Source organism: Alligator mississippiensis, chromosome 1 (assembly GCF_030867095.1).
Source record: "Alligator mississippiensis isolate rAllMis1 chromosome 1, rAllMis1, whole genome shotgun sequence".
Taxonomy (NCBI): Eukaryota; Metazoa; Chordata; order Crocodylia; family Alligatoridae; genus Alligator; species Alligator mississippiensis.
Window position 1 is genome coordinate 338,909,895 of NC_081824.1, and position 23,987 is coordinate 338,933,881.

The 23,987-nt window shown below is 43.7% G+C and overlaps 1 protein-coding gene across 3 annotated transcripts; it reads right to left on the reverse strand.

The window, feature by feature from the left end:
• Nucleotides 1-1,790: 1,790 nt before the first annotated feature.
• On the reverse strand, nt 1,791-23,578 carry NIPA2 (NIPA magnesium transporter 2). Of its 3 annotated transcripts, XM_006276203.4 has the most exons (8): nt 23,363-23,578; nt 18,010-18,073; nt 9,799-9,858; nt 8,867-9,096; nt 7,344-7,400; nt 6,556-6,646; nt 4,313-4,473; nt 1,791-2,794 (listed from the first exon to the last, which is right to left on the reverse strand). In XM_006276203.4, exons 4-8 carry the CDS (start codon nt 9,003-9,005, stop codon nt 2,157-2,159), a joined length of 1,086 nt encoding a protein of 361 aa, XP_006276265.1. In that variant the 5' UTR covers nt 9,006-9,096; nt 9,799-9,858; nt 18,010-18,073; nt 23,363-23,578; the 3' UTR covers nt 1,791-2,156. The 3 variants fall into 3 exon arrangements, with proteins under 3 accessions (XP_006276265.1, XP_059576938.1, XP_014455920.1); XM_059720955.1 differs by lacking the exon at nt 18,010-18,073 and having other exon boundaries at nt 23,442-23,578; XM_014600434.3 differs by lacking the exon at nt 18,010-18,073.
• Between the last annotated feature and the right edge of the window lie 409 nt (nt 23,579-23,987).

Below are 23,987 nucleotides of genomic sequence, written 5' to 3' on the forward strand. Positions count from 1 at the left end.
GGAGCACAGATCCACACCAGAGACTAGATTTTGGTGCACGTCACCACCACAATGCACCATACAAAGCAGCTGACTGCGGGCTTCCACCACACCAGGTCACAAATGTGAATTTACCTTGCATATGAGTTTAAGAAGGGTCACTGCATAATAACAAAATCGCACATACAGAACCTGCATAAAGCAAGGGAAACCTTTATTACACTCACCTAGGTCACAGGCAATGTGAGGCTTCATTAGTGCATTAGTGTTTTGCACTTCTTTAGCATCTTTCACCAGATGATGTAAGAGTGAGCAAGGGAGGAAGTGCATATTCCCCCCCCCCCCCCCAAATCTGGTGAAAGATGCTAAAGAAGTGCAAAACAATAAAGCACTTTTAGTAATTAAGTGTGCATAGGAACCCACCACAATATGTACTATAAGCACTATTATAATTAAAAGGAACAAACAAACAAGTAAACTTTAATAGGAAGGTACCCTGTCTGACAACCAAAATAGGCTGGTAGTTCAGCCTATTAACCACTTCACCCTTGCTATGAATTACAGGTGAATACATGGAAAGGACAGCAGCAGCAGCATGTATTCTTTTGATCACTAAACTGGAACTGCTCCCAGGTAAGTCCATGGTCAAAGTGCATTTGGGTGGACACAGTTAACGGTTTAAACCATTAATTCAGCTGAAAAATATTTTCTTATTTCTTTAGATTAGTCATACATTTCAGCCTGAATACAACTGGTACAGAGTTTCTTTTGCATTAGCACTTTCAATATTGATCACTAACAAAACAAGATGAACAGCTGTTTGCAGTGGATTACTACAGTTCAGTTACAACAGCACTGTTTCTTCCAGGTTCAGAACAAGCTCAAAACAAAGTTACTTGTCAGTTTTCATAGTTCCTTCTACTCACTAGTATTTTGCACTTTGTTTTTATAAGTGATTCTGAAATTTGTTTACCACTTGGTTTGTTCTCTTTCTAACAAGAAAAGTATTCTCTTAATAGGCAGTTAAATGAGACTATTGCTACTAAGGGGACAAAAATTTCAGTGGGAAGATGCTACATTCTACCCCAGAGTTAAAAGCTGTAGCATACCTTTGCAAACATTCATTCTACAGTATCTTACTGAAATCAAGCAGTGATGAGAGACAGGACTTTACATTTTTGTAGTCAGCCCAGGCTCTTCTCACTTGAGCAACACTGCAGAGCTATGCTGACAGATGGAGTTGTCTGTCAGCTCAAGGGGTTTCTGGCAATTTAACTGTATCCCCATTCCAAATGACATAATCCTGCTTCTGATGCCTCTGCATTCAAAGGTTAGCCATAATTAAGCCAACAATTTAAGAGATTTTTTTTCTTTTCCTCTGATACATGGTTGACTGGGGGTGGAGGCAAGGTGTGCAAGCAACTGCATTTGGATAACGCTATGCCTGAGGATGCTTCCTAGCTCCTCTCTCTCTCTCCATTGTTTTAAAAAACTGAAAAAAAATTAAACCTTGAAGTCTTGCCTACTTCAGGAATAGTTCTGTTTGACAAGTCTAAAAAAGCTTTAAACAAACATAAATCCAAATCTGCAGTGCAGGATGCCTGTATTCCAAATTTACAAATGCACTGCCTAAGAATGGAAGTCATCAGCGTAGGTTGTTTGTTTCCAGTAAGTGAAGGCAAATGGCATAATCACTTATTTGCTTTCAGTGCATTGTGCTGGCACTCCTGGCAAGTAGTTTACATCTCAAGAAGACAGCCTGGCTGCTCATTTTGTAAAAGATGCAAAAGATTCAGGTTCATGTCAGTCTGTTTACCACCAATGCAGAAATAAAGCAATTTATTTTTGATATAGTTAAAATAATCATTAGTGCAATAAGTCTTTAAAATGGAAAATATTTACAAGTTCACACTGATAAGTTAAAAGCAACAAAGAACAAGAGACTGAGGTAATTTTAATGTATGTAAAATAAAAATAAGGCAAAAGTAAATTCCACCACTCTTGGTCCAAACTAACCAAACCTAAAAATTAAACGATTGTCTATATATATATATCTGTTAAAAAGTACACCTTGTTTCCAGACAAGCTCTTAAACTCAGACGTTTCACAGCTAAAGAAAAGGAAAGAAAAAAAAAAGTTACAGAATTGTTCTTTTCTTAATTGACATTTACCTATTCTCAGAATGCTGATAAGTTTCCATTTCTCCTGGAAGACACATTTTCACTGGATTGTATTTCACTTACACAGGTTGAACTTTCTTCATCATGATTAAAGCGTTCATAAGTGTTTGGCAAAGTGCCATTCACTGCTCTCTCATCTTTCCGTAAGGAGACAGGCAGATTTGCTAGAGTAAAACTGACATCTTTAAAGGCATGCAATAAAAAGATCCCCACAATTATAGTGAGGAAGCCACTGAAAGTGCCAATAATGTCATCAGCAGCCATATGTTGCCACTCCTTAAAAAGGATAGCAGAGCAAGTTAGAACAGATGTTGTAAAGAATACATAATATATTGGAGTCACTATGGAAGTGTTGAATATATCCAGAGCCCTATTTAAATAGTTGATTTGTGTGCTCACACAGACTATGAGGCCTAGCAGCAGAATCCAGGACAAAGGATGTTTCAGCACTGGCTTTCCTGCAAAAAGTTCCTTGATGGCAATGCCCAAGCCTTTTACACAGGAGACTGACAATGCTCCAATTACAGAACAGATTGTTATGTACACAAGAATGTTGGTCTGTCCATGGCGAGGTCCTACCACAAATATCAATATTAGGGACACAATGACGACAAGTGTTGCAAAGACCACAAAACCTGCAGGGGGAAGGGAGGAATAGCGGGGAAAAGAGAGGAAGAAAAAAAAGAAGTGTCATTTGCTTTTATATACTAGCAAGATCATTGTATAGGTACCAAGAAATAGAGCACATTTTAATGGAGGTAAAAGGAAGAGTCAAGGGCTAGCAAACTGTCATTACAGCATTACACCTCCAACTTATGTCTTGGTTTTTGGGGGGTTTTTTTCCTATCATTCCTCCAAAGAGAGAGGCTGGAGCAAGTCTAAGGCTGGGAACAGACAATGCTTCCTGCTGGGGCTGTTGTCCCACAGGGTCACACTCCAGCTGCTCTCCCAGGGATTCAGGGGCCTGATCAATCACACAGGAAAATGGCCCGCCCCTTGTAGCTGCTGCCCCAGTGTCCAGGCTTGCACCTGCAAGCTTAGGGAGGGGAACATTCCTCTGGATATTTCCTGCTTCCATGCTTGCAGAGGCATACTCTGGGAATTCCTCTGGAAGGGACTCCCCCACCACAAGTGTGGTACTCCCCTGCTTGAACTTGGGGCATGCGTCTGCAAAACAGGGAACCTCTGCTTGCAGACAGGAGTCCCATGTCAGGTGAAGCACCCAGGGCCCTTGTCTTGCAGGATCAGGCCCTTGAAGCCTCAAGAGCTCCTGCTCATTGCTGCCTACATTTTTCTGCCATAGGTGAAAAAATGTGAGCTGCAAAAAGATTGTCATGTGACAAAGGGCTAACATCTCTGTTCACTTGGGTTTTGTGCTGCCATAAACAGTTTATGGCAGCACAGTCTGTGTCTATTTGCAGCCTTAATGATAACAGCAATGGAGCTGGCAAAAATAAAAACCACAATGTGAGATTCTAGGCAGACAAGCTCCATCACTTCTTCCTTCCAAACCAGCACCTGAAATGGATACAGTGTTAGACTACCAGGCCAGAAGATTCAGGGGTGCCTGTACACTGTTTATCGTTTTGTTTCTACAGAGGTGCTACCTCTGAGAGCAACCCTCTCAGAGAAGCCAATAAGTCACCTTGCTGAGTGGCCCCCAACCTAGTTCTTCAATTCTGTGCCTCAGCTTCCATATCTGTAAAAAGGAGACTTCTACCTTCTTTGTAAAAAGCTTTATGCACAATTGGAAAGACAAGTCTCTTATTACTATTATAGCCAACAATGCAATTGAGAGTGTACATTTTCATTTTTAATGACTCAATAAAAAGGTTAACACTTTCAATCACACACCTCTTCAGTTAATTTTACTTTGTAAAATAGGTTAGAAAAAGGAAAATGGCTAACTGCTAGTCACCAGACAAAATACATGCGAGACCTCTGTAGGTAGTCAGTCACCTATTTGGGCAAAACAAAGAAAACACTCCTAGCAAGCTGCAGATAGGGGAAGTCACAGAACTCAACCCCCTGACAATTTACAGATTTACAGAAGAGGTGCCTTGCTTGTGCTAGAAACCTGCAACAGCTGCAGTTATAAATGAATAAGCAGCTTAAGTATTAGTTGGTTACAGCTGAACTTGACAGTCTCTCACCTGGATCACCAAGTTTTTGGGACATTTCCTGCAAAGTTTCTACCTCCTCTTCTTGCGGAGCATGAATCACCATCACAGTTGATCCCAGTATACTTAGTAAACACCCAATCTTTCCATGGAGGTTAAGTTTTTCATTTAAAAAGTAAGATGAAAGAATGGCACTGAAAGAAACACATACACACTGACAGATTAGGAATCAAACAATATTCCATTTATTTGCACAAGTTTGTAGCTGGCCACAAAAAAACAGAAGTATCACACATTGAAGAAACTAATGTTTAAGTATGCTTTTAAGTAAGAAGAGCTGACTTTCTTCATGCTTAGAAAGCTGTGGGGAAGTAAGATCTGCTCTTCCAAGTTTGTCAACAAGGGGGAAAAAAAAAACTGACTACATAACATGCCCCGTCTCACTATGCGGATAAAAGGTATATAGCGCTCTTATCTGTCAGTACCCAGTAACATGCAGCCTCTCACTATCTGCAACATTACTAATACACACAAACTAAACCTATTAGTAAAACAAACTCAAAGTAACTGCAATCAGTCATCCATACAACCATGTCTACTATGCACTGAGCCACTAGTAAACATCTGGAGGCCAAAGGGCTACTTTAAAGTTGTGCACTGCCTCCTCAGAATCACTGTGCTAAATGATCTCTAAAGCAGGGGTAGGCAACATTTTCTGGCCGGAGTGCCAAAAAAACCAAACAATGCCTACCTTGGAAGATGCTGGAGTGCTGGCATACCAGAAAAACAAAACGAGGGCAAGGGGTACATGGCAGGATGCCCTGCTTGTGCCCCTGCCCCCCAGCCCTGCTGCCCCTTGCCCCTCATTTGAAGCCCCTGCCCCACAGTCCAGGTTCCGTGGCTATCAGCAGCTACCCAGAGCCTGGGCCAGCTACAGCCAGGAGGCTGCAAACAGCTGCTGCTTCCCCACCTGGACCCGGCCGCCTCCCCGCCCCAAACCCAGCCCCAGGCTCCGGGGAGGCAGTAGGTCCCAGCGATGCTCCTTGCTGTGTTGCCCTCGCCACCGCTTCTGCAGAGCAGCATGTGGAACCTGGCGTAGCAAGGCACAGAGGGGGGCACAGAAAGCTGCCTGCCACTCTGAGTTCCCTGCTGCCCTGGCCACACTTCCCCAGCAGGCGGGGGCAGCAGTGAGCAGCATGGACACAGGGGAAGTGTGACCCAGGCAGCATGGAGCTTGCAGCAGCAGGCAACTTCCCTGTGTGACCCGGAGCGGCAGCGCACAGAGGGGCCGCTTGCTTCTGCAAGCTCCGTGCTGCCCGGGTCACACTCCCCCTGTGTGCACAGAAGCAGTGTGGGCAGCACACAGGGTTGTGCCCCTCACTGATGCTCCTGCCAGTAGGGGAAGTGTGGCCAGGTCAGCAGGGAGCTTGGAGAGGCAGGTAGCTTTCCACGCTCCTCACTGTGCCCTGCCGCGCTGGGTTCCACGTGCTGCTCTGCAGAAGGGGCGGCGAGGGCAGCACAGCACAGAGCATTGGTGGCACCTGCCTCCCCAGAGCCTGGGGCAGGGAGGCAGCAGCTGTTTGCAGCCTCCTGGCTGCAGCCAGCCCAGGCTTTGTGTAGCTGCTGCCAGCCAGGGTGCCCGGGCTGCTTGCAACAGGGCTTGCAGCTTCCCAGCCACCTGCTGAGAGCAGCCCAGGCTCCTGGCTGGCAGCAGCCACCCAGAGCTGGCACCACCTGTAGCTGGGAGGCTGCAAACAGCTGCTGCCTCCCAGCCCCAGTCCCAGCCCCAGTGTGTGCCAAGGAAAATGGCCTTGTGTGCCGTACTCAGCGTGAGTGGCAGGGGTTGCTGATTCCTGCTCTTACAGAATACCCTCCCCGCCTACCCACAGGGCTATAGGCTCTAGAGAGTACCTGACCCTCCCACAGAGCTATAGAAGCAGTACAGTAGTACAAGACCCCTTTAATCTCCTGAAAGTTAAGACCGTAATGTTGGTCTTCTACCCTCAAAAAAAAAAAAAAAAAAAAGGCAGACTGAAAATTAGCAGGATGCTTGCTGTAAGTCAAGGCAAGATACACTGCCAGAGCTCTGTTAGCTCAGACATGATGTAGGCAGAAGCTCTAAGGCAGGGATATTCCTCCCATTTTCACAACTGCTAAAACTCACTCAGGTTAAGAGCGTGATAGGTTGGACAGCTCACTTAAATTTCTAAACATGCACTTTATTATTAGCTATATCTGAAATTTTGTTTTTTCTTCTAAACAACTGTATTTCTTACCTTACGAGAACACTGAGAGCTCCTAATGGAGTCACTAATGTAGCTGGTGCAAATGCATAGGCTGCAAAGTTAGCTACTTCACCAGCTCCCACTGCAGAAAGAGAGTCAAGCATGGTTAAAATAAGAGAAACCTCTGGAACTAAATAGGTGTTCTCACAGAGAGAAATGGATAATAATATGCAGACCAGAGGAGAAATCTAATAGCAATTTCCTGGTATGGATGTTAAATGTACACAGACTTGAAAACACAGCTGTTAAGTACTCTATATAATAAAAAAGAACCTGCATTTATTTTTAAATATTTTGTATTTCTACACCCAAATTCAGGTCTTTTGACTCTTGCAAAGAAGATGGTCAACCATGGTCTTCTAGGAAGTAGTAAAAAGATCAATGCAAGTAAAATTAGGCACAGCCACACAGTTCAAGTCTAAATTTAGGTGACATACACAGTTTAACAAGCCAGAGAGAAAAATGGTTTCAAGTTGTTAAGTAATTATTTTTAGATGAATAGCTTTTTATTTTAGACATTCCTTTGCAGAGGCAAAAAATCAGAAAGGTGCCAAATTCTCAGCTGATAAAAGAAAAATTCTACAAAAATCAAGGAAGTCACACCCTGGGGAATTTATTCATGTATTTTAATATGAAGAAACTAACTTTATGATTAAATTATTACATTTTTTTCTTTGGGAACACAGCTATACTTCATTACTAGATTCAGATAAGTTTATATTTTACTTTTTTTAAAACTAAAAACTTTAATGTTGGTTAGGAGAGTTTCTGGTACTTACTAGAGAGAAGTCCAGCCCACCACAGCCACTCTTTAAGGTAGGCATGGCCACCTTGACCTAGGATCAGAAAAGAAGAATAATTAGCAACAAAAGAGCAAGCACTGATCACTTTTATTGATAAAAGACAGCTATATTTAAAAAAGTATAGTTTCAACTAATGTGTCAAATACTGGATGGCTATCTATCTTTGTAATTGTACTTGCACAATATAGCACACGGTCAGAGGCCAGGGACCAAAGTCAAAGTATTTCCAGCATCTTAAGTCCAGATAGTTCAAAGTAATCTTTTTTAAAAGATGATCCACTTGCATAATTTTCTTTTCCAGTAAAAATACACATGCAGACAATGTGATGATCTGTCATTCCTGAGTAAATGATATCACATGTAAAATGTCAAATTAAAGGTCTATGACATACATATGGGTTTAATTAACTGATATGTATTCTTCACTGCAGCTCTTTAAACATACAGTCACTAGCATGTGCAGCAGAGCTCACTCACACGGTGCAAATGCAGGTGTGGTCTGACCCCCTGCCCCCACCATCTCCTCAGTCTGTGGTTCCCCAGCTGCTCTCTGCATGGGGCTGAGCCCTAGCCGCTCATGCCTGAGGCAGCCCATGCTGTGCTCCTGTCTGCACTTGCCCTATGCCCGCCAACAGCACCAGGCTCTGGCTGCCTTCTACCCACTCAGCTGCCTATAGGTGGCTGCTCATCATGCTGGGTGGGCGGAGTGGGTGGAAGGTGGCCAGGAGCTGGAGCCAGAACCAGAGCCCCGTGCACTGGGGCAGGAGCCACTCAACTTCATCTTCCCCATCCCCACCTGGTTGAGCATGTGGTGCCTGGCATGCACCCCCATGGCTGCTACTACTTTCCCATGGTACCTGCTGCCCGGAGCTGTGCAGCAGGGGCAGAAGGAGGAGGAATTACTGCTACAGGTGCAAGCTGAGCAGTGTCTGGGTGGCTGCAGCACCAGCCAGCCCTCCAGGAAGCCAGGCACACTGGCTGACGCCATGGCCAGGGTGGTATCATCAGTTGGCACAGAGTTGGCTGCCCCAGGCAGGAGCAGTGGGGTTCAGCTCTATTCAGAGTGCTGCGGGGGCAGCTGTAGGTCGGATACAGATCAACTGGTGGACTGGATTCAGCCCGTGGGCCATATTTTGCCCACCCCTGTCATAAACAGTTGCAGTAGTCTGTTACAGGTCTCAACTACCACGCTCAGACTTAAAAAATTCTTCCTAATATCCAACTTTAATCTTCATTATCCCCTTTTTCTTAATTTGTATGTTTTTGATTAACATACATTAGCAACATAGCGAGTTCCATAAATGGACTGCAAAATGGTAAACTGAACATAGCAGTAGTACTTTCCTAACAGAACAGAGTACAGACTCCCAGAAAACCAGAGGCTGCTTATTTCAGGTCTCCAGATTTGTTTGGTATGTGATATCTAAAGTCAAAACACAAACTCAGGAAATTCCATAGACTTCATTAAACAGTAAAAAGTTCTTAAAAGCATAGTTTACCTGCTCTCATGGAGCCCTTCTTGGCCAGCCGGAGGAGACCTTTCTTTTTAAGGATAAAACTCCCTCCGATGAAAATGCTGGAGCTCATAGCCAATACCAGACCAATGTAGAAGTCATATTTTCCACGACTTTGGCTCATTTCGTAAGCTACTGAAGTGTTCAAACCATTACACTGATCATAAAACAGAAGAGTTGCTGCTACCGGACATAGGGTGATGCAACGAAGAAACCTGAACAGATACATATCACAGTAAGTTTCATACACACCGTTTTCTGACAGAAAAACCACAGTAGACAGCTCAACGTGTGATCAGTTCTGCCCCAAAGACTCTACTCTAAAGGCTGTAAACATATGCTGCATTTCTCCTGGGAGAAAGCCTTTTATCCTTGGATCCTAGAGAGGCTGGCACCAATTGTCCCACTATGTGGGAAAGCCTACTGTGATTTATTAACTTAATTCATTCCAGGAAAAAGCTGCCAGGGTGTGTGCTCTCCCTAGCTACCCATTGGCAGAAGGGAAGCACTTCAGCTTAGAAGGGCTACATAGATAAACAGCTGTTTTGATCCCAATCAAAGCCTGGGATAATCAGTCCCAGGTCAAATGAGACTTCTGTTTACAGCCTAAAGGCTGAAATAGATTAGAAACAAAGTATATGGCATGCAAGTACACACCTGAAATAGAGGCGAGGTAATTAAAGAAAAAAAAAGAACAAAATTATTTAATTTTTTTAACCAAAAGTACAAGAGACCCACCAGATAAAAATACTCAAAGTGCAAGTGTCAGCAGGGAAAGACAACTGAAGCAAAAGCATGACAACAGCAGAACCACGTATTTGGAACATTTAATGTTTTAATCCCTTCATCCCCCAGAACTGCACCCAGTTCCATCTCATGCATATTGAATAATTAGTATTATATATCAAAATTATTACCTATGTTAACATTAGTTTATAAGGGGTGGTTGAATTAGGACACCTGCAGCATCCCAACATCTGCATAGAAAAATGAAAAACAGGTTAGCATTTATTTCTCAAATCACATAGTAATTTTGTATCTCGAGACAAATAAGAATAAAGCCTTTAAGATGCAATGTCAAAAAACTACAAAAATAAGTAGGACTTATCTTTATTGAGAAATATGTATGAAGCCTGAAGCTTAACAACAGAAGAGTTTATTACTGAAAAGCTTTCACCAAGCCTTGGGACTGCTGAGGTTGAAGTCTGATTACATGTGGGGAGATGCAGCAAGAACAACTGAGTCAGAATCTTGTGCTCCCTTATCTGTTATTTCTTCTAATCTATATTGCTTGTTTGATACATACTGCAATGCAAAATAAAAACATTTTGCATTTTAGTATGCATACACACAGTTTAAAAACTCAGAAATTTCTTTCTTTTAGGTTTGATAGAAAGAATTTTGTTTTGTTTTTAAAGAAGCAGTTGTTAAACCAAACACAACCTTGACAACACTATTACAAAATACCAGCCTCTGGCTTTTTTACTGTTCACTTCATCCAGGAACAGCACACACCAACTACAGATGCTTCCTCAGCCCAACAAAGGGTATTTATACCCCAAAACTTGCAAAGAAGGATTTTTCCAATTATCTGAGTTGGTCTAATACAAGATATCAGATTTACCCAAAGAACCTTGTCTGCCTATGTCCTTAGATCAACACCGATACAACCTACACCCCTACAAATCAGAGGTACTTAACCTTTTGGTCCCATGGGACACAAATACCTCAGGACTGGTCCACAGGCCAAATTGAGCCCCACATGCCAGGATCAGGCCCCTGGGACCAAAAATTGTCCCCACCCTCCCCTCTGGGCTTGGGCCCTTGGGGGCCTGGCACTGCCCCCTCCCACCCCAGCCTGCCAGGAATTGGTCCTGAGGGGCCTGGCACCACCTCCTCATACTGGGATTGGTCTTAGAGGCCAGTACAAGGAGTGCTACTGTTCTACCACTGCCATGTTTCCAGACCAGTAGGCTACAGACCAGATATGGCCCATGGGTTGAGCACCCCTGCTTTACATAACACAGGATCAAGTTCCTATATCCTGGAACTACAGGGCAAATATGATATTTACTCAATTATAAAATGATCCCCATATAAATAGATTCCATATATGGAAAAAGTATACGTTTAGAAACCAAGTACTGGAGGTTTGCCTTGAATTTGTTCCCCTTACACTGCTAGAAGGAAAATAAAATTGGAGGGGGGCCCGCCCCACAGGTGTCCGTCCCCCTTGCCTTCTGCTACCCCCCAATTTCTTCCCCCTGCAGCCCTTACCCCCTGCTCTCTGAGCATGTTTATTTCAAGGTCATTGTATTCAAATTTGCCCCTCATTTTAACGTATCTGTAATAATTTGCATACAGGCAACTTAGTTCATCAAGAATTGATGCATTTTACCTTTTTGGAAACTGCTGCAAGTTTTATCACAGGTACTCCATAAACACACTTTCAAGCAGCACTTTAGCACTTACTTATAGATAGAAGGACAGGGATGGGTGGTAGTCCATCAAGTGGTCCAGGTGCTGCCCTGGCAAAGGCAGGCAAGCCATGGAAGTTCTAGGCTACCAGCAACTTAGTAAAAGTCATGCCAGGCTTCTGTCACTTTCACATTATACATACAGCCTTCTTCCCTCCTCTCAAGTTCTCCCAAACATTCCTCTCTCCAGAAACACCCCCCCCCCCCCCACAATGCATTCTTGCTTGCACTCTCAATTCATCTGACATCCTGAGGAACTGAAGAAAAAAAATTATCACGTGGGTTTTTTGGGGGGGGTTTTTTGTGTGTGGGTTTTTTTGTTTTGTTTTTGTTTGTTTTTGTTTGTTTGGGGTTTTTTTTGTTTTTTTACACACACAAAATGGTGCAAAGCCTCCTGCTGATCAAGCTCTGCAAAGGAAGCATCAGTGGTGACTATACTCCCTAACTGCTGTCATTTTCTCTGTCTCTGGTGAACACAACTTGACAAATACTGTTTTTTAAACAAAGGCATTGACTTCCCAATCAAAACAGACATCATTTTAATTTCTTTTTAAGGTAATGCAAATGCTGGAAACAGGACAGAAGAAGTCATCTTATCAATAATAACAAAAGGAACATTTGATAAACTCAAGAGGAATCCTGGTCCCTTGGAGAATAAAGATCCATTTCATTCAGGGGAAAGGGGAAAATGAGAAAGCATGAGCACATGCACCAGTTGGTTCCCCCACATCTCTGCTGGAAATAGGAATAAAGTCAGACCTTGCAATATCCCTGAAATCTCAAAACAGGTCTAACCTTAGAAATGTTTGCCCATGTAGTACTACAAGTCAAAATGTCACCAAATACTAAACTGCTATGCCAGCAAAAACCTATTATTGTAGTTCTAGACAAGTACTTTGCCTTTGTAACCACATAACTTGTTGAAACAATACAAGCTACACTGGCAAAACAATATTCCTGCCAGTTTAAGCTTCGTCCAGACAAGGATGGTTTTACTGGTAGACCTATACTAGCAAAACTACAGCGTGGGCTTTCTTCTAACCATTCTGTTTAGGAGATAAGGGGAAAAGGACAGGAAAAGTCAGGTTCCAAGTATAATCCCCATGAGTTCTCTACTGTCAAGGAGGGAGAAAAGGTATCTGACAGTGTCAGCGCACCATGTATAGCTAATAAATTGATGTTGTGACTCACTGTCAGCGAGTCATAACAGAGGCAATTCTCTGAATTTAGACTAGTAACATTGTAGGACTGGTACAACTTGAACCCACTGCTTCTTTTAACTCCCTTCAATAAGAATAATAATGTCTTTTAGATTCTGTCTCCATGCAAGACTGCACAAACAGTTAAATGATTCTCAGTCCCTGGTCCTTTGAACATGTTCACGACAAAATGTATTCTAGCTCTATATTTGAAGCATTAAGTGTTTAATAATTCAATTTTAAAGTGGGGCCCTTAATTTCTGGTAAAAACCAAGATGCACAGACTTGAGACACTTTAACAACAGATTAAGCCTTTGTATTTTTCCCCACCAGTATGACAAATACATTTTATGCTGCAACAGTAATGTTTGCTGGAGCTGGAAAACAAGTTCCAGATAACAACCCTTTCAGAAGAGGGAGTGTGCAACATACACACACCACCCCCCATCCCCACAGGGGGTGCAGCAGTAGCCACACCCCGCTTCGCCTGCATTGCATGTAAACTCATAACATGGAATCTGCCAGGCCAGGACTAGCCTCAACCAGCTAATGATCTCAGAGCTCACTACTCATGAGCACCCAAAATGGGGAGTACACCCCCTTGCCCTGTTCCTGGATCTGGTACTGTACACCAGTGATTCTCAACCAGGGTGTCATGAGATACTTTTAAGAGGTGCCTCAGGATGCTATACAATGTCAGCACTGTTAGGTGCACCAACACCTATACATGATTCACAAAATCAAACCAGAAATTTCAGTAGGAATCCATAGTGTCAAATGTTCTGATCTCTTGCAGTCTTTCTGAGTTCTTTGGAAAAGAAAAGCTGCTCTATTTTTCTGTAGTAAAAGAGCAAAAGCTAAGAGCTGACATTTTCCAAAGGATGCACTGAATCTAACAAGAGGCACGTTGAGTCTGAAAAGCTGAGAACCACTGACCTATGCTGTATGGTTAACACAGGCCTTTACTTGAGTTTTAGCCTCATACCCCACTGCCAGCCACATTACCCAACTGTCAATGTAGCACAGAGCCAAGGCTCTGCTTTCACTCAAACTAGAACCCATTCACTTCGCTATGGAGAGAGACTAGATCACTCAAGTGCTAGTGCCAATATCCTTCTCACAATTTATGGGAGATTTAAGCAAGAGGTCTAACCCAGGTTATCTGCTGGCTGGTCTTCCCCACAAAGTTAATTTTAGTTGCTACTCGAATACTACCCCTATTTGAGTTCTCTTCAGACACAAAATCCTTAGTTCTTGATAGCTGATCTTTCATAGAGTACAAGTTAAAGCCCAAGTTAAAATAACTCCTCATATGCCAATGTGACCACTCTATTGCTAGCAACACAAGTACCACTACATCTTCAGTGCCTTTCAGTAATTTTTAATATTCCCCACATGGAGGAGCAGCTCCGCCTATCATAACATAAATAACTGCAAGTGTTAAATCCCACGCAAGTAAGCACAGTGTCACTCTGGACACAACAGCTCCAGCATTCCTATATCACTCAAGCTAGGCTACTTAAAAAAATATATATAACAGCCATCAGCCATTGTAAAAAGCTTTTCTTCCTCTGATCCTTCTTCTGGATCATCTTCCATAAAGGGGAGAATTAAACTATTTAACCAATGGTTTTTTTCTTCAGTAAACTGTTGGGGAGAGGTAGTGAGGGGATTTAATAAAAACATACCCAAGGTAGACAAAGGAGGAATCTGTCCCCGCTGCAACTCTCTACCCTCCCTCCACTCTTCTGTGGTCAGAGAAGAACTGCATTCCTTCTATGGAATGCAAGTTCTTCGCTTTTCTCTTTTACCCAACTTTTCAATTAAGTTGAAAATAACTCATTTAGTTTAGCTTTACAAACAGCAGATGTCTAGATAAAGTAGGTAAATCATATTTTAGTTCAATTTCCTCCATTTGAATTAAGTTTTTATTAAGATACTATTGTAAGGATAATTTCATGCAGCATCCCCATAACCTTGAAGAAGAGGTGTTGAAGAGTAGAGTTCCTGCAATCAACCCTTTAACTGAAATTTGAGCAAAGGAGCTGGGGGGGAGGGGGGAGGGGAGGAAATTGGACAGATGCACACAATTACAGACGACAAATTGTGCTGCCATCATATTGAGCACAAGGAGAGAAGCCAAAGAAACAAGGAAGGCAAGGACTGGCAATAGTTTGGCCACAAGTACTGTAGATTTACTAATGATCTGCAGGGATCCAGGTTTTTTGTTTCCCATAGAAAACAGAGAAAAAAAAAAATGCAGATTCTTCCCCTCTGCCCCCCCCAAAATGCGGATTTCTTTTTTTAATGGAGAAACCCACAGATTTTGCAGTTTTTCAAAAAGCTGATAACAGGACAGGGTTGTGCTCTTCCCTGCTGCTGCACAGGCATGGGGACACCCTGCCTGTGTGGCACAGAGCTTGCAGCAGCAATAAACTTCCCTGCACAGCCCTGCTGTTCCCTGAAGTGCTGGTTCACATCCACTGGGCTGCAGAGGCCCCAGGGAGGGCGGCAGGGCAGGGGCCTGTGCCTGCCCCCACCCTGCACATAGATCTGGGGGTACAGGTCCCCCCTGCCTCTCCAGGAGTGCACACAGTGCTGGGGAGTTACCCCCTTTCCCCCCAACCAAGCCCACAGCAGCCAGGCTGCAGGGGAGGAGGAGCAGGACTCCACTCCATAGTTGGTAGGGTCAGAAGGGACCTGAGCAGATCATCAAGTCCGACCCCCTGCCATGGCAGGAAACAGAGTACTGGGGTCAAATGACTCCAGCAAGGTGTTCATCTAGCCTCCTCTTAAAGAGCCCCAGGGTAGGAGCCAGCACCACTTCTCTTGGAAGTTGGTTCCAGATCCTAGCTGCCCTGACAGTGAAGTAATGCCTCCTGATATCTAGTCTGAATCTACCCTCTGCCAGCTTGTGACCATTATTTTTAGTCATGCCTGGTAGTGCTTGGGGGAACTCCCCCAATGCCTGCTGGTCCCCTCCGACTAGTTTATAAATGGCCACTAGATCCCCCCTCAGCCTTCTCTTGTGGAGGCTGAACAGGTTCAGGTCCCTTAGCCTCTCCCTGTAGGGCATGCCCTGCTGACCCCTGATCATGCGAATGGCCCTCCTCTGGACCCTCTCCATGCTGTCCACATCCCTCCTGAAGTGCAGCGCCCAGAACTGGACGCAGTACTCCAACTGTGGCCTGACCAGTGTCGCATAGAGGGGGAGAATCACCTCCTTGGACCTGCTTGAGATGCACCTGTGCATGCATCACAAGGTACGGTTGGCCTTCCTGACTGCGTCCCCACATTGTCAGCCCATGTTCATTCTGGCATCAGTAATGACTCCAAGATCCTACTCTGCCTCTGCACTGACAAGAAGGGAGTTCCCCAGCCGGTAGGTATGCTGCTGGTTCTTCCTCCCCCCTCCCCCCCAGGTGCAGCACCTTGCACTTGTCCGTGTTGAAACCCATCCTGTTCTCATCCGCCCACCCCTGTAACCTGTCTAGGTCTGATTGCAGCCTATTCCTCCCTTCTAGCATGCCTACTTCCCCCCACATCTTAGTGTTGTCTGCGAATTTGAACAGTGCTTTTTACCCCCTCGTCCAAGTCGCTGATAAAGATGTTGAACAGCATGGGCCTGAGGACCGAGCCCTGCAGAACCCCACTGCCCACATCCCTCCAGGTCGAATAAGACCTGTCTACCACCACTCTCGGGGGGGGGGGGGGGCGCGCAGAGGGCTGCAGACTCAGGTCCTTGGCCCCGTAGCCCTGGCAGCTGGAGGCTCCCTCTGGCAGGGCTGGGGGGGATGTGGGAGGAAGTGAGGGGCACCAGCAGGGCCGGGGGGGGGGGCCGCTATGGGAGCTCTAATTTTTCATAAAAAAACCCCAAAATCAAATGCCAAAATTTTACAGGCATTTAGAATGTAATTTTATTATAGTGACTGAGGCACTGGTAGGCTTCCAAATTGCTTTGAAAATGTAAATAAACAATGCTTTCTTGATATAACTGGTAGACAGATTAGATAGATGCCTTCCATTTTAATCATGAATTTTGGAGTTTTATCAGCGATTTTTCAATTTTTATTTTATTTTTTTTAATCAGAGAAAACCAGGATCCCTAGTGACCTGTTACCAAGCAGACAGGTCATATTCAATAGGAAGAGGAACTTGCCACTTAAAGCAGACAGAAGTGCAACTGAAAAAAAATTGACTTGCCACTGAGTTTATTTCCCCAGATTAAGACCTTATAACTATATTATCATCACATGATGCAGTAAACACTTCACTTCTCCATGTTAAAGGAAGATGGCAAACAACAGCATCAATAAGAACTACACTTCCTTCACGAAGTAAAAAACCTTGACAGTTAAAACAGTAAAGTTTTGGGGTAAGATAACAGAGTGAAAAAATATTTCGGAACACTTCTGTGAAACAGTAAACCATGCTATGTGTCACTGCAAAGGTCATTAATTCATCTTTAAAATGGAAGCAAAGAATAGGCCAGGGTGGAATAGAAACTAATTAAATAAAATACTAGGCAGGTAGGCCACACAATAGTGCACAAAGCTGCCTGACCTAGACCTTAAAGGAAGTACATGCTTGTCCTCCCTGTAACAGTACAGCAGCAAAGCGCTATTTTATTCAGTTCCACTTTCCCCTATTTTTACAGGAGCAGAGCAAGTAAGATTTATGGCAATTGTCCAGTTTCATATCCCTGCTCCATTTGGGCATAGAACCAATCATTCAAAAAACAAGGGCAAAAAAGAATATCAAACTAAGCCAAACTTTTACCGAAACAGCATATTAACTAAAATTAAATGACAGATAATTAAATGCATAGCATAGCAATTACCCATAATTCTTTCAGATTTTTATGTGAAGGAAAAATAGTTTGCTTTTATAGATCAACCAGAGGAAAATGGAAGACATTCAAGATCTCCTTTATTCTAGAATAACCTAGAGGGAAAATACTACATGTCAAAATATTAACATTGTGTTTCAGCCATATCTCTAACAAACAGAAGCTGCTCAATTCTGCAAAAGGTTACTACTCTTTGAGAGCAAATGGAAAGTCCATAATAGTTAAAGTAGCATTGCAAGAGCAAGAGAATGTAAATATCAAGTTATCTACACAGACTTTGTTTTCACAAAATAAGTTCCCAACTCCAAAGGTATATGACTTCAAAATATTAGGTTTCTAAAACATAAATTAGAAAAAACTTCAATATATGGTGGGGACCTACCTAAGATATTCCAATAAAATTCTGAATGAAACTTACTGAATTCAGAAGAAAACATCCAAGGTGTAGACAGTTCATAAAATCATACTTGTACCTTAGAATTTATTAATTGTTCACACCTTGCACTGTCCCGTCTCAGAAGAGGAAGTTTCATGCCTTATCAATGGAACCACTATCCAAATTTTAACTTTTAAGAGGTCACTCTTTTCTTAAAGATTGCTTACCTTTCTGACATTTAAGGATACTTCATGCCAGCTGCCTTCCACTTCACTAATCAAATGGACTACACTGAAAGAAAAAAAAGGAAGCTAACTCCAAATCTATGCTAACCATGTTATAACGTAAATAACATGCAGAATGTCATTTGTTCCTGGTACTACAACACTTTGTAATAACCTTTTCTGGTTTCATGCCCAAACTTAAACCTCATTAAGCTAACAATCATACCAAGGATCAGGGTACTTGAACAAGTTACCAAGGGGTTAGTCAAGGTATGGACTTAAAATACAATCAGCTCCTGCAGAGTAAATGCCTGTGTGCATGCTTTTACACCTCAGTAAAATGGAAGGCAGCTCACATTTAAACAAAGGAGTAAGTGGCTACATGATAACTAGGGATCTACTGAAAACTCAATTTCATGAAATCCGGCACCGCTAGCAAGAAGCGGGCAATGCCCAACCGCAAAAGAAAATCTTACTGAAAAGAAAATACTGACTCCCCAGAGGGAGCCAGCAGTCCTCACTGTGCTGCAGCCTGCTGCTGGGGGGACAGGGAGCTCTGTGCATGATGGGCAGCCCAAGATGGCTGACATCCCCCCTCAACTTTGTGGGGGGCTAGCTGTCACATGGCCCCACCCCTCTTCACCAATCAGCAGCAAGGGGCGGGGCCACAAGGCAGCCATTACAGCCAATCAGTGGTGAGGGGTGGGCCACCAGGGCCTGTTGGCCACTACACTCTGCCTATGGAAATGGCTGCCAGGCTTGTATTTTCTCCATAAAATCAGCTGGCAGCCACTGAGTTCACTAGGTCCCAAATCATAACAATCAAACAATGGACTCTAGAACTTTTTAGATGGATAAAAAAAAATCATCTCTATCTGTTTGTCTGATAAGAAACTCCATGAAGAAGCATTCTATCAGTTTATGCAAAGTGGATAAAACATGATGACTTCCTTACTTAAATGAAAGATCTGATTTAAACAGAGGTTTCTTTCTCTAAAAAAAGAAAACAAAACAACCTATGAAAAATATAGGTTGTCCAATTCAAATTTAAAGGCACAGATTTACTCTGCATTAAATTTAAGTAAGCAGTACACATTTTCAGTTTACACATTTGGATTGAAGCAGGAACATTTTTATATATATTCACTATGTCCTTACCTTTTATATCTATTTATTCAGTTTCATAATTGTTTCTTAATTTGGGATAAACTAGCCCAAAGGTGGCAAACCTGTGGCATACCAGCCACAAGTGGCATGGGCAACCTCTGTGTGTGTTATGTCAAAGATTAGAGAGGGGACAGACAGTGTCAGACAGGGCAGGAAGCAGAAAACAGAGCAGCAAATATGACAAGGGCAGGAGAATGGAGTGGCACTCATGGAGGGTGCGGGGCTCATTTGTGGCACACCTGCCAAAAAGGCTGGCTCTCACCGAACTAGCCCAACCTGAATTATGTGCCATCAGAGCTAAACTCTGCTACTACTACCAGAACAAAACAATTTAAAACTTGCTCAAACCATCTCTACAATATGCTGCAATCTGCAAAACAGACATAGGCTAAAATTTCTATTTTCATTCATAAAACGATGACTGGGTTTTAAAGAATCTACCTGTAGAAATAACTCAGAAGTGTTTACTTGGAAAAGTAAAGTAGCATCAAATCAAAGTCATCCTATTACACTGTAACATGCTAAAAACAAGTTGAAGATTCTACAGGTACAACTTCCAAGCTGTTTACTAGGTCTGTTTACTTCCATACATTTAATTTCCAAAAGTATTGTGCAATATGGATGAGTTTTTTTAATGGAATATTTAAACAAGGAGTTGCATCTCTTTATTGTGCTATGTAACATAGTATACAGATGTTCCTGTGACTGTTAATTTTAAAATGTATTAAAAGTAAATGTGTGTTAAAGTTACTATATAGACACTCAGAGGCCATTTTAATTCCATATTTTGTACCTAGAAAAAGAACTAGAGGCATGAGAGTCTGTTGCTGAATACATGTCTTTGTAATTAAAGATGTATTAAATTGTTTGGTTTTTTTTCCTTTTTAACAACTGATTGAAGAGCAGAATACAGAGCATATTTGTCCTTGGCTTGTGTGTATGTTATAGCTTATTTATGTGTAGCTTAAATTTATTTTTAAAAACACTTTGTTTTTCAGATGTGTCAATTTTTAAGATATTTCTTGGCACAAAGCATCTCTCTCAGCTATCCTGGTGCTTCTGATTTTGTTTCTGCTATCAGTTAGATACTATGACATTAATTTCTAACAAAGGCTGAATATAACTCTAGCATTAATGATCTAATACACTCTTGGGTTTGATACTGGGAGCCTCTAACAGATGCACAAAATCCTTGTCAAAGTAAATTTAAAAACAATGAAAGCAAAGATTCTCAGTACACACGTTCATCAGGATATGAGACTATTAACAGTCAGACTACTGTTAAAGTAAAATCCCCCTCCAAGCATCTGTTGTTGAGTCATGGCACCTCCCTTCCTTAGTATCAGGTAGAGACGCCTCTAAAAGGGCAGCTGCAGCACAGCATGGGAGACTAGAAACAGCAGCTGGCTTGAAAGTGTACTAATTATTTATGAAAAAAAAGTTACATGGAGTTTTAAAGATGGTGAGAGATATGTACAGTATGTGTAAATAGATCACATAAAACTACTTATGGAAAAAAGTAATGCTATCTTGAATCCTCTGAAGATATAATCTTCTTCAACTTTTATCAGAGCACTTGAACTGTCATAAGAGACTTATAATCAACCAATTAGCCATAACGTTCAAAATGGTATACAATATTTGATTACTTAATATATCAGTTAACTAAGCAGATATTAATATATGAAAAAAAATCTAACATACATTAGTCCAAAAAACCTAAAAGCAACAAGTGCACAAAAGCTGGATTTTTAAAATTCCCTGTCTGTGTGCTACCTTTAAGCAACACTATTCAGACCACATCCTACTCTATTTTTTTATTGAAAAAAATAAAGATGCAATTATCGTACTTCTAAAATCCCAGTGGGACCTTCAAAAGTTTGGGGGGGGGGGGGGGAAGGAGTACACTGGGAGAATATCACACCTGCACACTCTGAGTGCTGTGGCTCAGTTACTTGGTTACAAATACCCAACACACCTAGAAGCTACAAACATTACGAAACAGCTATACGGGTTAGAACTACAAGAGTACACCTTAAACTGAATGCCAAAATAAAAGTTAACTTTCATCTTAAAATAAAAAATCCGCGTTAAAGCACCACAAAGAAAGAAGTAACTTTAATAGTTTCATGAAACTAGTCACGTTTAAGTCACTAGCAAGTACTCTCAAACAAAAGGGAGCCTTGTGAAAAAAAGAAATGGTAGGCTGTTCAGGGCATAAAAGCCACAACTTCTTATAAGACGACAAGGGTCTTTGGATAAATGTGCTATCTTTTATTAGACCAACTAAATAGCTGGAAAAATTTTCTCGGCAAGCTTTCGAGCACAAACACGAAAACAGGCTCTCCTTATGACTGAAGAAGGGTGTTTGTGCCCGAAAGCTTGCCAAGAATAATTTTTCCTACTATTTAGTTGGTTGTAGCTGTGTGGGTCTAAGGATATAGGCATACAAGGTTGTTTGGATTAGATGGGACAGCTTTTATTAGACCAACATCCCTAACAACTCCCTCTATTTGCACAATACCTGTTAACTGACTTTGCCCTTACTAGGGGGAAAAAGGGAAGGGAATTTTTTTTTATTTTTTTTTTTAAAGATGACTTTTTGTGCTAGTTAACACAACTTCACAAGTGTGTTACCTTATAGAAGGCAACACACCGCATCATGTAGCTTTAACAAGCAGCAGGAAAGATAAACCCTAGATTTTAATCCCTTCCTTTAAACCAGGGGTGGGCAAAATGCAGCCCAAGGGCCAGATGCGGCCCACCAGGCCATTCTATCCAGCCTGCGGGGCCCCTAAAAAGTTTAGAAAATTAATATTTAGCTGCCCCTGACCGCCTGTCATGCGGCCCTCGATCACTTGCCAAAACTCAGTAAATGGCCCTCCGCCTGAAATAATTGGCCGCCCCTGCTTTAAACTGACCTGCTAACATACTACCAACTGCCTTGTCTTCAACCAGGGTAAGATAAAGGGCACAGGCTGCCGCCGCCTCCTGCGGACCTGGAGCAAACAGCACCTACTTTTATTACGTCACTTGAGTGGTTCTCAACCAGGGTGCCAGGGCACCCGCAACTATTTGGAAAGGTGCCCTGAGAGGCGAGGGGGTAAATGAGGGGTGAGGAGAAGCAGATCAGCACAGGCTCAAGCATGTCCCTGCCTGAATGATGGTTCATCCCCACTGCGGGGCCCCTGCGCTGTAATCTGTATGTTAGTTTTGAAATGGGGTACCACTCAACTGGAAAAACAAAAGTGTTTCAGGGGGCTGAAGAAGGCTGAGGGAACTGGGCTTATTTAGTCTGCAGAAAAGACGGAGGGGATTGAATACCAGCCTTCAACTCCCTGCAAGGGGGTTCAAAAGACGATGGAGCGAGACTGTTCTCAGTAACGGCAGATAACAGAACAAGGAGCAATGGTCTCAGGTGGCAGCAAGGGAAGTTTAGGTTAGATATGAGGAATCAACTGTCTCACGAGGGTACTCAAGAACTGGCACAAGTTACTCATGGAGCTTGTGGAGTCTCCATCCCCAGATGTTTCTAAGACCCAGCTATAAAAACCCTTGGCTAGGATGAGAGGGTGCAGCTTTGAGCAGGGGCTTGGACTAGACCACCTGAGTTCCCTTCCACCCCTCATTTTCTACCATTTTATGAATTCAGAGATGACAGAGGGGGAAGGGAGAGGAAGAGGCTGCGAACCACCAATATCAGGCAGGGCGCTGCCACACACCAGGGATGCAAGCTGGATAGAAACCAGCTCTGGAGTTGCAACACATTTTTCAAGCCTTAGCTTCACAGCCAGGGCTGGGCCTTTTCATGTCGCAATAAGTGACTCCACAGGTGCGGCCAGCAAGTTGCGCCACACATGCAACGTGTGGCAGAGGTCTTAGGCCACACAGGCCCTGCTGGGAACAACCCACCTGGACTGACCCCCTGCTACCCCGAGGTGCCAAAGCTCCCTTGAGGGCTGCGGGGCGGGACAGCCCCTCCAGGCCAAACAGAGCACGAGACCCGTCCCAGCCGTTAACGGCCGCCATGGGGGGGCCAGAACGCTGGCACGAGGCCCCGCCCCACGCCGGGGGTGGGTGGGAAGGGGGTTCCAACCGACGCGTCCCACGTGACCCGAGGGGCGGGGCCTAACGCCCCCCAACACCGTGGGTGTGGGTGTGTAGCGCCCCCCGCCCCCGGACCGGCTACCTGCACCGGCGCTTCGTCACATGCCGGCCGGAAGGGGCCCCAGGGCCGCTGCCAGGGGAAGGGGGCAGGTGGGGCGCACCCGCGAGCGCTCTGCCGCCATGTAGAATTCGCTGCCGCCGCCGCTGCTGCTTCTACGTGTCCCCTCCCGGCCACCGTCCCCGGCGGCTCTGTACAGAAGAGGCGGGGATGACACAGCCACAGCCCCGCCCTGCCAGGCGAGAGGGGTAGAAGGGTGGTTCTGATCACATGGCTCCCCAAGGTGGCGCGGAAGGCGGAGCCTCCAGCGGGTTGACGTCACAAGGGCTTGGACACGCTCCAGCGCTGCGAGCCGCCTCAGTCAGACGTGGGGCTAGGCGCGCTCGCAGGCGGGGCCCGTAGGGTCAGGTGTACAGGCGTGATCGTGTTGGTATGCTCGGCTCGGGTGTGCGAGCAGTAATTGTACAAGCGTTCACAATGTGCCATAATGTTGGAGGCAGTTAATTAATGCAGCCTATGCAAAACCTACGTCACTCTCGGTGCTTTTAGGGTTGCTGTCAGCACTTCCTTATGAGCAGGGGGATGCTGGTGTTCTCTGATAAACAATTTTCAGATTTAAAATAACCTAAAATCCACATTTTCCATGATC